General features: G+C 37.1%; 1 protein-coding gene across 4 annotated transcripts in view; it reads left to right on the top strand.

Moving 5' to 3' along the window:
- Positions 1-15,018, top strand: part of LOC115211598 (arfaptin-2) — a 106,088-nt gene that overhangs the window by 68,870 nt on the left and 22,200 nt on the right. For 2 of the 4 annotated variants that reach the window (XM_036502941.1, XM_029780170.2), the window contains one exon: positions 10,333-10,431. The exons of the other annotated variants lie outside the window; for them this stretch is intronic. In XM_036502941.1, the coding sequence (XP_036358834.1) occupies positions 10,333-10,431 (99 nt within the window). The remainder of the gene's footprint in view (positions 1-10,332; positions 10,432-15,018) is intronic. 4 annotated transcript variants of the gene reach the window in all.

A 15,018-nucleotide genomic window follows, 5' to 3' on the forward strand; every position in this document is an offset into this window, starting at 1 on the left:
ATATTATCTTGAGTATATGGTAGTTACCTAGCTTACATTAAAGATAAAATGACCTAGCTACTTTATGGATCTTAAACCATTTCTCTCTAATTTTATTTCTTAGTATATTTTTTATTACAAGTCAAGTTCTTTCAGTTTAAAAGTACAACAAACAAATGATACCTATTTGTATCATATTTAGTATATTTTGATGTAGGTTACATTATTGATTTTATTACTCTAGACAGAGAAATTTCTCATGGCTCGACCTCATGATTATATTTGTCACTGTCTTTATCTACGTAGAAGTTTCTATTTTTCATCCATACATATTCTGAATATTTTATTAAAATTGATTGTGACTCAATCAATCTTTAAAAGCTGTTACTACCTTCTTTCTAAACCATTTTTTTCTAATCTTTCTTTGGTGTGTTTGTGCATGCGTGTGCTTGTGTGTGTATGTATGTGCACGTACAGGTGCGCATGTGTGTATGTGTTTATATATATATTTTTATGTTTTGATTGTATTTTCATCTTTTAGCTTTTACATTTAATAGATACAAAAAAAAATTTCTATTTACTTACATCTTCACTTAATTGCTTATGCCAATATTTCTTCCTCCCCACTTCTGTTAATCCAGTCAGAACAAGTTTAAAAAACTACATATGATCAATATTTTAAAATTACAGCAATGAATTATTTTTTAATTTAATTCCTTTGATTACCTAAGATAGTTGGGCATTGTTTTGTGCATATATAGTATACTAAAAACAAATTAATATTTTTAGAGTGTAATGAAAATTTTATTTCTCTATAATGTTTATATTTGAAATGGCTGTCCCAAGAAGAAAACAATTCCTCAAGAAAATTTGAATCATGAAGCTCTCTTAGCTTATTGGAATGGTGGCAACTTACACAGGGGAACATGCATGATCTGTTGTTAGTTTCTTGTATTGTTACTTGTATTATATGAATTTCAAATAAAAATTTTTCCTAGTCTTAAAATTATCATTCCACTTTAAAGTGGCTGATGATTTGTTAAGTGTTTTGTATTTATTCTGGATGAACCTTGTTTTATACTATTTCTGTTGTGTTTGGGGAGAGTCATTTTCTTTTTGGGCCTTATAATGTAACACACTCACTGGTAAAATTTCCACTTATTTCTTATTTTTATTTTCCTAAATACACAAACTCACATAACACACAGACTCATATAAAGAACCTTGCAAAACAAATCCAAATATGAAGTAATACTATTTGTTTAATGACAATATAAATACTGTTCATACTATTGACACATAAGCAACTATGATCTAATAGCATGTACCATGTTTTCACTAATTGTTTTGGGTGCCTATGTAGTTGCAAGCAGACATAGACACCCTCTAAACCTCTCTATCCATTGACCCAACTGATTATCGAGGATGTGATGGCTAGGAGAGAAGGCTGCAACAGTACACAGCTGGTACCCATTTCAACTTATTAAACTGAAGCAATGTGAAATGAAGCACCTGGCCTAAGGATACAACATGCTACCTAGTCCACAAATCAAGCCCATGACCAAATACGTGTGAACTCAATACCTGAGCCACTTAGCCATGACAATATACCATGTTTAAATAGTGCAGAAAATGTGAAATAAAAGGACATAACCTGGAAGATTAGTAGCTGCTCACTTGCTTCAAGCTCCCTTAGATTTACAAGTAAATATATTAATATAAGTGGATTGGATTAGTTTGATGTTTCAATTGTTGTAAACATCTTTTTTTGTTTATTGCATATATAGTTTTTGAAAGGAGAAATTTGGGTTTTATATCTACTTAAAATTGTAAATCCTAAGCTAGTTAATCGAGTAATATTTTGGTAAAATTCAAATGAAGAAAAAAAATCCCTCATTTCTTTATAGATATCAAATTGAGGGTTCTTCTTCACAGACTATGGTATAGTTATACTGCACTAGAGTATTCTTTTCTACTCTTGGCATAAGGCCTGAAATTTTAGGGGAGGGGACCAATCAGTTAGATCAACCCCAGTACACAACTGGTACTTAATTTATCAACCCCCGAAAGGATGGAAAGCAAAGTTGACCTCGGCAGAATTTGAACTCAGAACATAAAGACATGAAATACCACTATGCATTTCGCCTGGCATGCTAACATTTTTGCCAGCGTGAACCTTCTGAACTAGGCTATTAAGAAATGATGGTTTTCTGATTAAATTCGGGATGAGGTCCTTTTGTTTTACACAATCTTGATCAATTAAATTATTTCATTTTCTTATAAAATACTCAATGTGTGTGTGTGTGCATAGTACTGGGTATGTATGTATTTGTATGTCTACATGTAGTTTGACATACTGTCATTAACATAATTAATTGGACAACTTTTTATTTCATTTACAAATGCAAAGATCAAGGTAACTTGTAATTTTTTTTTCTATAGTTGTAGGGTAAAGAAATGGGTGAAGTTAGCCTGGATATTGTAAATGCTCAAATATTTTGTGTTGTTTAGCTGTAGGTCTACCATGAGCAAGGAGACATATAATCAACCATGTTCTAGCTATCTCCATCTACTTCTTATAGATACATACATAGGCATATATGTGGATTTGTGATTAAAACGGTTTCTTCCCAACCACGTGGTTACAGGTTCTAGCCTACTGCATGACACTTTGGGCTGATGTCCTCTGTTAGAGCTCTTGTGAGAGGATTTGGTAGACAGAAATTGAAAGAAGCCCATCATATATACATACACACACTTGTACATACATATGTATGTATAGGTGAATATGAGTATGTGTGTGTATGTGACTCCTTGTCTTGACATCTCTCTATATATAAAGCTGAAGTTGTCTGTGTATGGCAGGTTTGGTAGCCTTCAACTAGCACTATCTCCTCCGAGACCCTGCGGTGCAAGCTGACCAAAATTGAGAGTATGATAGAAGGCTTGCTCTTCATTCCATAGAAGAAAAAATTCAAATTGGACCATGTTAAGACCAAAAATTATTTACATCAAAAAGGTGCTATTTTTCTATGAAAATCCCTATTTTTTAACGATTTTTTTTATTGCTGTGTTGCCATTTTTTGGTGTATTTTAACCAGAAAAATGTTCACTTAAAGAGAATCACAAGCTACAGAATGCAAAATTTTTACTTTTCAAAAATTCCAATTCTAAAGGGTCGAAACAAACCCGAGCAACGCCAGGTGGTACTGCTAGTACATACATATATATATATATATATCATCATCATCATCGTTTAACGTCCGCTTTCCGCGCTAGCACGGGTTGGACGGTTCGACCGGGTCTGGGAAGCCAGGGGCCGCTCCAGGCTCCAGTCTGAATCTGGCAGAGTTTCTACGGCTGGATGCCCTTCCTAACGCCAACCACTCCGTGAGTGGATTGGGTGCTTTTTACGTGCCACCTGCACAGGGGCCGGAGGGTCCGGCATCGTCACGATCGGTTCGAGCATTTTAACGTGTCAGCGGCACGGGGGCAACGAGGTCCGGGGTACTTAGAATGGGTAGGGGGTATGTGGAATTGCTGCAGAAAGCAGCCCGGGTCTTTGTAGTCACAGCATATCTCCAGAGATCTCGGTCCTTCGCCATTGCCTCAGTGAGGCCCAATGCTCTGAGGTCATGCTTGACCACCTCATCCCATGTCTTCCTGGGTCTACCTCTCCCCCTGATACCTTCAACTGTTTGGGAGTGGCACTTCTTCACACATCTCTCTTCATCCATCCGCAGCACATGACCATACCATCGCAAGCGTCGCTCTTGCACACCACATCTGATGCTTCTTATATCCAGCATTTCTCTCAGGATACTTACACTCTGTTTTGCGTGCACACTGACACTACACATCCAGCGGATCATGCTAGCTTCATTTCTTTCAAGTCTACGCATGTCTTCTGCAGTCACAGCCCATGTTTCATTACCGTGAAGCATGGCAGTTCGCACACATGCATCATACAATCTACCTTTTGCTCTGAGGGAGAGACCTTTTGTTGCCAGTAGGGGTAGGAGCTTTCTGAACTTTGCCCAGGCTATTCGTATTCTAGTGGTGATACTCTCTGTGCATCCACCTCCGCTACTAACTTGGTCACCCAGGTAGCGGAAACTATCAACTACTTCTAGTTTCTCTCCCTGGAGTGTGATGGAATCTGTTTTCTGAGTGTCTGTTGTGTCTATTGTCCCTGTGCATCTGCCGCACATGAAAGCTATCTTATCTGTTAATTTCCCTTTAATGTTGCTGCACCTCTTATGTGTCCATAACTTACATTGGGTGCATCTTATGGAGTTTCTACCTGTACCTTTCCTACAGGTTGAGCAGGGCCACCTACCCGAGGGGATGTGTGCTGAGTACCTCTTGCTGCTTACTAATACTTTGGTCTTTGCTACATTTATTCTAAGGCCCTTTGATTCCAACCCTTGCTTCCACACCCGAAATTTCTCTTCTAGTTCCGGTAGTGATTCTGCTATGAGAGCTAGGTCATCGGCATAGAGGAGCTCCCAGGGGCATCCCGTTTTGAATTCCTCTGTTATTGCCTGAAGGACTATGATGAATAAAAGGGGACTGAGGGCTGAGCCCTGGTGCACACCTACTTCTACCCGGAATTCTTCACTATATTCGTTGCCAATCCTAACCTTGCTGACAGCCTCTCTGTATAGAGCCTGTACAGCCCTTATTAGCCATTCTTCAATCTCCAGTTTCCGCATCGACCACCAGATAAGGGAACGGGGAACCCTGTCAAAGGCTTTCTCCAAGTCTACAAAAGCTATGTAGAGGGGTTTATCTTTAGCTAGGTACTTCTCCTGCAGTTGTCGGACCAGGAATATAGCATCAGTGGTGCTTCTACCTGGTACAAAACCGAACTGCATTTCATCCAAACAAATTCTCTCCCTAATGAGATTGGTTATGACCTTCTCTGAGACCTTCATCACCTGGTCCAACAGTTTGATACCTCTGTAGTTATTTCTATCTAGAGCATCACCCTTACCCTTGTAGCAGTTGACTATGGTGCTGCTGCACCAGTCATTGGGTATGACTCCATTGTGAACTACCTGGTTTACAATGCGGGTGACTATGGCATAGCCCACATAGCCAGCTGTTTTAAGCATCTCAGCAGTGATTCCTGATAGGCCAGGGGCTTTGCCTGGTTTCATATCCTTAATTGCCTTATCTACAAGGGAGCTGTCTATTCGGGTAGCTGGTCCCTCTACTGGGTCAACATTTGGCAGGCTCTCCTCCTCCCATTCATTCTCCTCATTCAGCAGTCTTTCATAATGGCTTCTCCAAGCCCCTTTCTTTTCACTAGTAGTAAAAGCAAGTGCCCCATCATCCATGTGGACACATTTCTCTCCTATAACATCGCTATTTTCTCTGACACACTGTCTGGCAATCCGAAATACTTCAGCTCTTTGATCCTCGCGACGCTGGACATTGGCAAACTTCTTTTCTGCTACATCTTTGGCAATGTATACCTGCCGCCCAGCCTCCCTTTTGGCTATCTGGTACAGTTCCCTGCTGCCCCCATCCTTCCAGGCTTTCCAGGACCGTCTCTTTTCACAGATGGCTTTATCTACTGCACTATTCCACCACCACGTAATTCTAGGTCTGGAAGGGACTTTGCACCATCCACAGACTTGGTCTGTGGCACTCAACAAGCTGTCCCGTAGGAATTCCCAGCTACCTTCTATGTCTGACTCTGAGCTCCTCCTCCCTCTCATCAAATTTCTTGATGAGTATGTCCCTAAATTTCTGACCATGCGAAGGGTTCTTTAGCCTCCAAATCCTTCTTTTCTGGATTGGTTTGTTTCTTGGAGTCCTTCTGGCCTCAAGCTTAAAGTCACTGATGATTAGTCTATGCTGAGGGATACATTCTTCACCCGGAGGGTCTTTGTATTCAAGAGCAACCCTGCATCCCGTTGTCTGGTGAGGATGAAGTCTATTTGGCTAGCGGAGTCTCCTGACTGATAAGTTATAAGGTGGCAGACTGGCTTCTTGAAGTTAGTGTTGCAGATTGAAAGGTTACATGCATCACAGAATTCCAGCAGTCTAGTTCCCTCATCATTTCTGGTGCCAATACCATAGCCACCATGTACCCCAGTGAAGATACCCGATTCCCGCCCAACATGCCCATTAAAATCTCCACCTACAAAGATGAGGTCCTTGTTACTAGTCTTTGAAGTAGCCTGCAGAAGGGTATCATAAAAGTTGTCCTTCTGATCATTTGGTAGTCCTGCTTGTGGGGCATAGGCTGAGATAATCATAGCTGTGCCACTCTGTAGGACCAACCTGAGCTTAAGCACTCTATCACAAACCCTGACAACCTCTATGACCTTATCCACCCATTCCTCCGCAAGGAGAATGCCTACACCCCCTACACCTTCCGCGTTACCTTGCCAGTAGAGTTTGTACCTAAGTGCCTTGCCCGTGAGGACCCTAGCCGAAGCATCTCTCCATCTTACCTCTTGTATGCAGCATACATCAACCTGTCTTCTCTCTAGCATCTCTACAATCTCACTAGACTTGCCTGTCAATGTACCAACATTGATAGTGCCAACTCTGAAAACTGGGAAGGAGATGTGGGGGGGACGGGGGGGATTCGGCGCCTGAGAAGAGGAGGGTTGTTGTGGTGGTGATAGTTTTCGTGGTATTTTACTTTTGATCTCTCTTCCAACCTGACCACGCCGTGGGCAGGAGCTGGTGTTAGCAGTGGACATTCGTTATCGTCACTGAGTAACGTAATTAGGTAGAGGAAAGAAATACAGATATTCTAGAGTTGAGTTGGGGAGGGGGGGTCCAGTTGAGGCGGGTAGTATAGGGGAGCAACCAGTGGGGAAGGTTGGGGTAAGGAGGAACGATGGCAGGAAGGATTGGTGTAGGTTCGTAAGAAATAAAAACGTAGGATATTACGAGGCGGAAGGGTACTAAAAGGGGATGGGCGGATTGAGGCAGTGTCAGGAGGAAGCAAAGATCGGTGTGCAGTTGAGCTATGGCGCTAGCAGCTTGTCTTTTCACAGTGAAAGCATATGAGGAGAAGGGGTAGTGGGGGGAGGAGGAGGGAGTAGGGCGTATCCGGTGTAGATGGTGAGAACAGGGTATAATGGTATTGGTGGTGGGGGTGAGAACAGTGTTCACCGGTATTGGTGGTGGGGGTGAGAACAGTGTTCACCGGTATTGGTGGTGGGGGTGAGAACAGTGTTCACCGGTATTGGTGGTGGGGGTGAGAACAGTGTTCACCGGTATTGGTGGTGGGGGTGAGAACAGTGTTCACCGGTATTGGTGGTGGGGGTGAGAACAGTGTTCACCGGTATTGGTGGTGGGGGTGAGAACAGTGTTCACCGGTATTGGTGGTGGGGGTGGGGGGGCGGGCGCACCGCCAATGGCGGAAAGATGGGAAAAGATAGGATTACGGCTTGAGGTAGCCTAAGGTTAAATTTCGTAGAGAGAGAGATAGGAAAGATAAATCAAGTTATGGCGAAGGCTTGAAAGTAGCCTAAAAGGTTAAATTTTCGTAGCGAATGAGATGGGTAAGACGAATCAAGTTATCAATGTATGAATAAACGTAGTATATATATATATATATATACACACACACACACACCACACACACACACACACTCACATACTCATACATACATATGTATGTATAGGTGAATATGAGTATGTGTGTGTATGTGACACCTTGTCTTGATATTGTATGGTAGTTATGAGTGTCGCAGTCATAAAAGCAGTGTTATGTATCGTCATGATTGTCATTGTTTAATGTTCGTCTTCCAATGGTTTGACAGAAGGCTGCACCAGACTTCTGTGTCTATTTTGGTATGGTTTTTATGGCTGGATGCCCTTCCTAACATCAACCACCCACAGAGTGGATTGAGTGCTTTTTACATGGCATGAGCTCATGCAAGGTCAGTTTTGGCATGGTTTTTACAGCTGGATGCCCTTCCAAGTACCAACCACTTTACAGTGTGGACTGGATACTTTTTGCATGGCACCAGCGCTGACAGGGTCACCAAATAACTTGCAAGACAAAAGTCCTTTGAGAGCAAAGGGGCATTATTCTGCGTAAACATGTCTAACCATGGGTAAACATTATCTTGCTTGAAAAAAGGTGAAGGTTATTGACAGGAAGGGCGCCCAGCCATAGAAAATCTACTTCAGTAAACTTCAGCTGACCCATGCAAGCATGGAAAAGTGGACGTTAAAACAATGATAATGTTATATATATACATACATATTATTACTGTTTATTTTATGTTCAGTCATAATAAAAACAATTTTACATTAATCTTAAGAGTTACTCCAGACTTTTCTAGAATATAAATTTATTGTTCTTTTATAAAAATAGTATTGACAGTGTTTTCTGATGATTGCTAAGCTGGCTGAAACGTCAAAGTCACTGTCAATACTATTCTTGTTCAAGAATAAAAAGAAAACGCATACACACACACACACACACACACCAGTCTACATTGTTCCATGTACATTTGCTACCATATTTCTGTTGAAATACACTGCTCTTGCAACAAGCAAAAATGATAGTTCTAAAATCTCCCTAAGAGATCAACACAGTAGCTGTACTCACAGGTAATATTCGTAGCCATTTTAACATGGCTGTCCAGTTGAGTGGACTCTGTGATTTTTTAACCCCAAGAGGACATCTCCTTTGGCTGGTTAACAATGCCCAGCTGCATCCGATAAAACTAGGAGCAGAGGAGTGAACCCTTATCATCTCCTAGTGATGGGACCAGTAGACATCATTGACAGACAAGGTGTCCAGTACTGACGAGTGACAGAAATAGCCTGAAACCAGGACTGGTCTACTTGTCCCATTGCTAGGAGATGGTAGGGTTTTGCTCCGCTGATCGCAATTTTATCTGATGCAGCTGTGCATCGTAAACCAGCTAGAGGAGGTGTCCTTTTGGGATTAAAAAATCACGGTAAACTCTGTTAAAGTGGCTACGAATATTACTTGTTTACACTGCTTTTGTTTCAATTAATTTAGAAAATGATGAATTTTATGAAATAACTGTTATTATTAAGCTACTGTTTGAAAAATAAATAAACTTGAAATTTTGATGGAAGATTTTAATTTAGATAATTTTGAAGCAGGAAGTTTATATCATTGGACCTAGTCTAAGATGAATTGGTACCAAAAAGGTTAGGAGATTGTGATATGATAGATTTGGCTGTTATATCTAGCAGGCTGAGTGACCATATAGTGTGTATGTTCTCAGTGTATGTTGTTGGTGAAAATAGTGGGGCAGAAAGTTGGATTGCTGTTTGATAGTTTTGAAGATGGCTGCCCAGTGAACATAAAACATAATCATTGACATAATCACTTTGTTTATTGTATGAAAAATAAGTCTGCTTTCAATTTAGTTAAGGTAAATAACACATGGTTGTTAACTGCTGAAAAAGGATGTACTTGAAATGAAAGGAAATTACTTTAGATTCTTAACTCTTCCTAAAAAAAAAAAAAAAAAAAAAGATATGCAGCTACAAGAACAAATAGAATTAATATTTTAATATGTATTTCCTTTTATTTATTTGACTTGGTTCTTTTTTTCTTTTTGTTTTGTTAAAATTAGTGCTTTGAAATGTTCAGGAAAAATATTAAACTATGTTATTTTTTTATGATTCTTTGGGGTACTTTTTAAAAAATTTTTTTGTTAATAGAAATCATCAGTGATTGTTTTGGATTTGTGTTGGCTGCTAACCTATCATTACAAGTTACATTTATGCACATACACCTGGTATCTCTTAGAAATCTGATATTTTCAGTATTTTCAATATTTTCCTATTTGACTTATAAGGAAATTTTTTTATTTTTATTGTAACTTGATACTTCTAAGCTTTGATAAACGTCCTGCTCAAGAAATTTTATATAAATAAATAAAATTTAAATTCATGAACAAATAAATTTTATATTAAATAAGATCATCAAAAAGCAGTTTCAACAAATCTGAGAACATTAGATTTCACTAACGATCTGATGAAATGATTGAGTGATTTTGTATTGCAGACTTAATCGACATATAATAACATGAAAATTAAATAGATAATATAAATAAGTAAATAAATAGTAGCTGTTAAAATAATGATGATGAATTTGCTATTTAGACATGTAATAATGATTTGATATTTGTTTTCAAATAAGAGTTTTATATAACATAACAAATATTTAAAAATTTTATTGTCTATTAGTTAATAAATTCAATTAATTAATACTTTAATTTCCTGTTGCTTGATATGTTTGTGCAAATGTTTATACAAATGCATGGGTGTTTTGGGAAGTTTTCAATAACTGGTGTGAAATGTTATTGAATGTGCTTTTTTTCTGGTTAGCTACCCCTTCAGAGAAGTCTAAGAAAACTTCAAACTCAAATGGGATGACTCGAACAATATCAAGCAAACTGTATCCCACAGGTTGCTTTTCTTTGGCAGGTTAGTTTCTTGAAATCCCAGCTGGTAATTCTTTTTTGAAAAATCTTTTTTTTATTTAATATTTTCAGTCTGTGTATGTGTTTGATCCCTCCCCCTTTATTTTCTTTTCATTTTCTATGGTTGAGGAAAACATTCGTATTCATTCCAATCTAAAGCTTACTATTCTCTGGGTCTTTGTTTTAATTATTCTCTTGCTTAAACTTCATCACATTCTTCTGATATTTCCTTTTCTTTTCTTCATCCTTGAAAGTATGTTTTGGTTTCATATTCCACGTGATGCACAGAAGTAGTTTCTTGAATTTTAATGCTTAACAGTTGGTTTACTGGATTGTTGTTTATGAATTGTTTTTGATGGTGTTGGTTACAATTGTTTCACACTCTTTCTAAGCTTTATCTAAAAACAAAAATCCTTTTTCTTCCAGACTTTCTGTAGAATTATGTTTTTATATTGGGATAAACAAGAAATCACTCCCTTCTCATCTGCCATCCTTTACTTTTGCATTTTTGTTTTATTTCAATCTCTCTCTCTCTTTGATAATTGTACTTTTTAAAGTCTGGATTATTTTGTACACACACACACACACTTATGTGCACATGCAATGACACACCAATATGTGGTTGCATGTATACCTAAATACATACATCATACTGTACAAATTTTTTACATAGTGACATACACATGCCTTTGTTATTTTGTATATGTATATATCACATATGTGTTAATATATATGTGTATGTTAACATGCATATACAGATGCATATGAAAGAAAGTATAGAATATATATTTAGTTTTTGCAGTTATTAATTGTACTAATTGCTAAGTCTATAATCTAGAGACATTATCAAGTTGAATTTCATTAACTATTGAAAGAATGTAATTAAAAATAAAATATAAATTTGACTCTTTAAGAATGGTCCTTATCTATTTGCCTTTATAATGTGTAATGCCTGCAGAAAAGACCAGGGAAAATTTTTGTTTTCTAAAATGCTTTATTTAATTTTGAAACTTATATGTTGTCCTAATTACCATAAAAACCCATGTAATTTGTACACCTGTGTAATTTGCACAGGTGATTTTTCAGGATAAAATTTGTTAAAAAAAGTTTCTACTCATGTAAAATTCGCATCTAAAAGTTTTCAGAATTGTCAATATAGCCAAGGGAAAAAAATGGTTTTCGATTTAGTTGTATTTAGCATATAATTTCACTTACTTATGATTAGATTTTTATAAAATTTTCATTAAATAAAAATAATTTCTGTTTAACAGGTATCACATTGAAAGCTGTTAAATTACAAGGTGTTTGTATTGTTTATGATAAACTTTATTTCACATTTCTTGCCCACAAGAGATTGTGTCTGATCTTTAGCATACTGTTGTATGTCTTCTTAAATCATGATCACAGGAAAAGTTGTTAAGAATTACCAACAAAAACAAAGCTGATTAATATGCACAGGTGTTGCAAATTAAGTTTAATTATCAATAAACATCAGCTTGGATGACACTTTCCTCAACCGACAAGGGAAGGTGATCGATTAGACTGCTTATGTAAATGGAATTCTTTTCACACTTATAAAATGTCGAGCAAACTTAAAAATTTGTCATTACCATTATTGTCAGTATGGGCAGAACTTATGAATCATTTACTGTGAAGGAGAAATTAAATATGTTGAATATGAATTTGAACGTGGCAATAGAGCTGCCGGAAGGCATTTTAATGTTAATGAAGCCAATGTTCGAAATTGGCGTAAACAGTTCAACAAACTTAAAACTGTGCCTGGTAATAGACAAAAATAAAAACATACAATCAAGATTGTCCATATTATTACATTTTTTTCAGTCAGGTATATCCATATCACTATGTATATCAATGGTGCTCCATTGCAATAGGTAGAAACTCCAAGCATTGTAAAATATGGCCTGAACTGTGTTTACCAGCATGAATGTCAGACTTCAAAAAGTAGTTAACTATTTAATGGTTTTAGTAAATTTATACAGAAAAAGTAAGCATTATACTGTCTAGCATAAATAAAAGTCAACTTCATTATATTTAAGCCATTAGTTTTTCTGTAAAAACCTATTCTGACGTTAAATGAATCAACTTCAGGTACAAATGTTTACATTTTGTATGTCTTTTTTCAACAACAAAAATTTCCAAAAAAAATAGAGGAAGCGATCTACTCGTGTAATTTACACAACCCCTAAAGTTAATTTTTATTTTTGTGGAAAAAAGTGCATAAATTACATGGGTTTTTATGGTATTAAATATTTCATTGCTTTAAAGTTCTGTTCCAGCTTCAGATCTTGGTCATATCTTTTATTCTATTCTATTTTATATTTTTAATTTATGACCTCCTCACTGCATAAATTCCTTTGGCAAATATTCTTATAATAATGCCACCTCACTCACCTACTGTTCTTTCAGCACACAAATTTCATCTATGTGAAATCTCAGCTACTTTCTATCAAGCTGGAATATCTTTCATGAATGGAAACACAAACACATCTTTCACTGAGCACTCAACTACCTATTCACGTCCAATAGGAGCAAAATATACACAACATATCTCTAGAAAGCACACTCACAACACCCGTTTTTCATATTCATGAGACATAAACAAAGTTTTACAATCTCTGATAACCTTGGACGAGACCTTCCGTTCTAAAAATAGCAAGATTAATAAACAATAATTTTTTCCTTTTTAGTGTGGGAATGTTCAAATTTGGAGTACTGTATTTTCTGGCATACAAGTCAACATAGAATATAGTGTAACATGTAGTGTAAATGTTCAGATATTGTGACTATCTTTCCAAATCCTGCAGCATTTCACATGGAGTTTTTGGTCTTTCGAAGTTGTTTAGGTGTATGACTTGACCTTCTTTTTTTCAGTTGTAAATTTTGGTGTGAAAAATTCAACTTCTATGCCAGAAAACATGATACCTGCTGATCCTTTATTGAACACAAAGACATCCTTCACTAAAGCGCTGTTGACTTTCATAAATAAGCAGCCAGACACAAAACACGTTCTTGACTACATCATACATAATTATATCTTCTTGATCTTCTCTGTATCTCCATAACTGTTACTATATTGGCTTCAACTTGAATCTTTGTAAACTCGGTTATGCTGTACTGCCCTTATAAAACACACAGGATGCACGCACACACACACACACACACACACACACACACACTTGATGCATCAGTCTCTCTCCTTTTCATATCATCTCTACCTTGGCTCCAATCCGCATATTCCATCTATACTTAATAGATATATTTTATTCAATTAAAGGAAGAGGGGCAGTGCCAGTATTATTTGCTGCAGATTATCCCAGGCTAGTCAGATTAATGTAGTTGATATTTAACTTTATCTTCTGTAAACTGATATTTTGGTTGGGTGGGAAGGGAAAAGGAATTTCAAAAGTCAGTCTTTTACGGTGGTTGTGGGAATGGTTAAACAAGGTTGTAACATGGAACCTGCAATAAGAAGAGGAAGAGGAGAAGAGGCAGGTGAACTTAGGTAGTTGCGGTATGTTGTGTGATGTTTCAGAAGATAAGTAGAAGTAGTGTTAGAAGAGGAATTTTATTACTTTTTTTAATGCATTCTTGGATATTTATGTATATAGAAACAATAATGTTCTAGATATGGAAGAGTTTGATCAGTTCAATTACCGCGAGGAGAGGAAAATTTAACAATTTGTGGTGTTGCTCATGGTCTTGGAATGAGAGAGCGAAAGAGAGAAAGAGATAGATTTGTGTTGTGACTTTGGCTGTAAGCTGATAAATGTTCCAGACAGGAGCGAAATGCAGTGACTGTTAATAGAAGCAATTTAAAATTTTTTTTTCATGTAATTTATTAAACTCTTTAATATAAATGGGGAAAAAGCTAGTCTTACATTTGATCTTTAGAAAAACAATTGTTCAGAACATTGTTTTCACTGAGAATTACTTTAAAGTGGGATATTATCTGCTCTCTGTCAAAACTCATCCATTTTTAACTTTGCCTGTTATTGTTGAATTATAGGAACTCTGATAGGATGGGACTAGTGTGGTTTCTTGTTCATTTTTCCAGATAGGCATTAAGGAACAGGGAAGTACAAGTTACAGCCTTCTATAATCTTTGTGTGTGTGTGTGTGTGTGTATAAACATAATATCCTCCTCCTCCATGAGTTGGGTGGGTCTTTTTCAACCATCTGCCACTTGCTGCATTCCTTTGTCATCTCCTTTCTGAGAATTAGCCTACTGAGATTAGCTTTTTCCACTTCTTCCCATGTCTTCCTCAGTTTTCCTCTTCCATTTGGATCTCTTGACATTTCTTTATCTTTCTACCATCCATATGCATTACATGACCCTTCCAACCTAATCTCTTCTTCACTAATATACTTTTCTTTGTATTCAGTAATTCTCTCAGCTCACATGTGCTGCATCCTTTATGCACACTAACATTACAGTCCAAGAGTTTGCTTGCTTTATTTCTTTCCAGCTTCTGCACATCCTCTGTTTTGAATGTCTATGTCTTGCTTCCATGCAGCACAACATTTTATACACAAGCAGCCTACAATCTATCTTTCATTTGTAGAGAGAAAT

The sequence above is a fragment of the Octopus sinensis genome, linkage group LG5, assembly GCF_006345805.1.
Source record: "Octopus sinensis linkage group LG5, ASM634580v1, whole genome shotgun sequence".
NCBI lineage: Eukaryota > Metazoa > Mollusca > Cephalopoda > Octopoda > Octopodidae > Octopus > Octopus sinensis.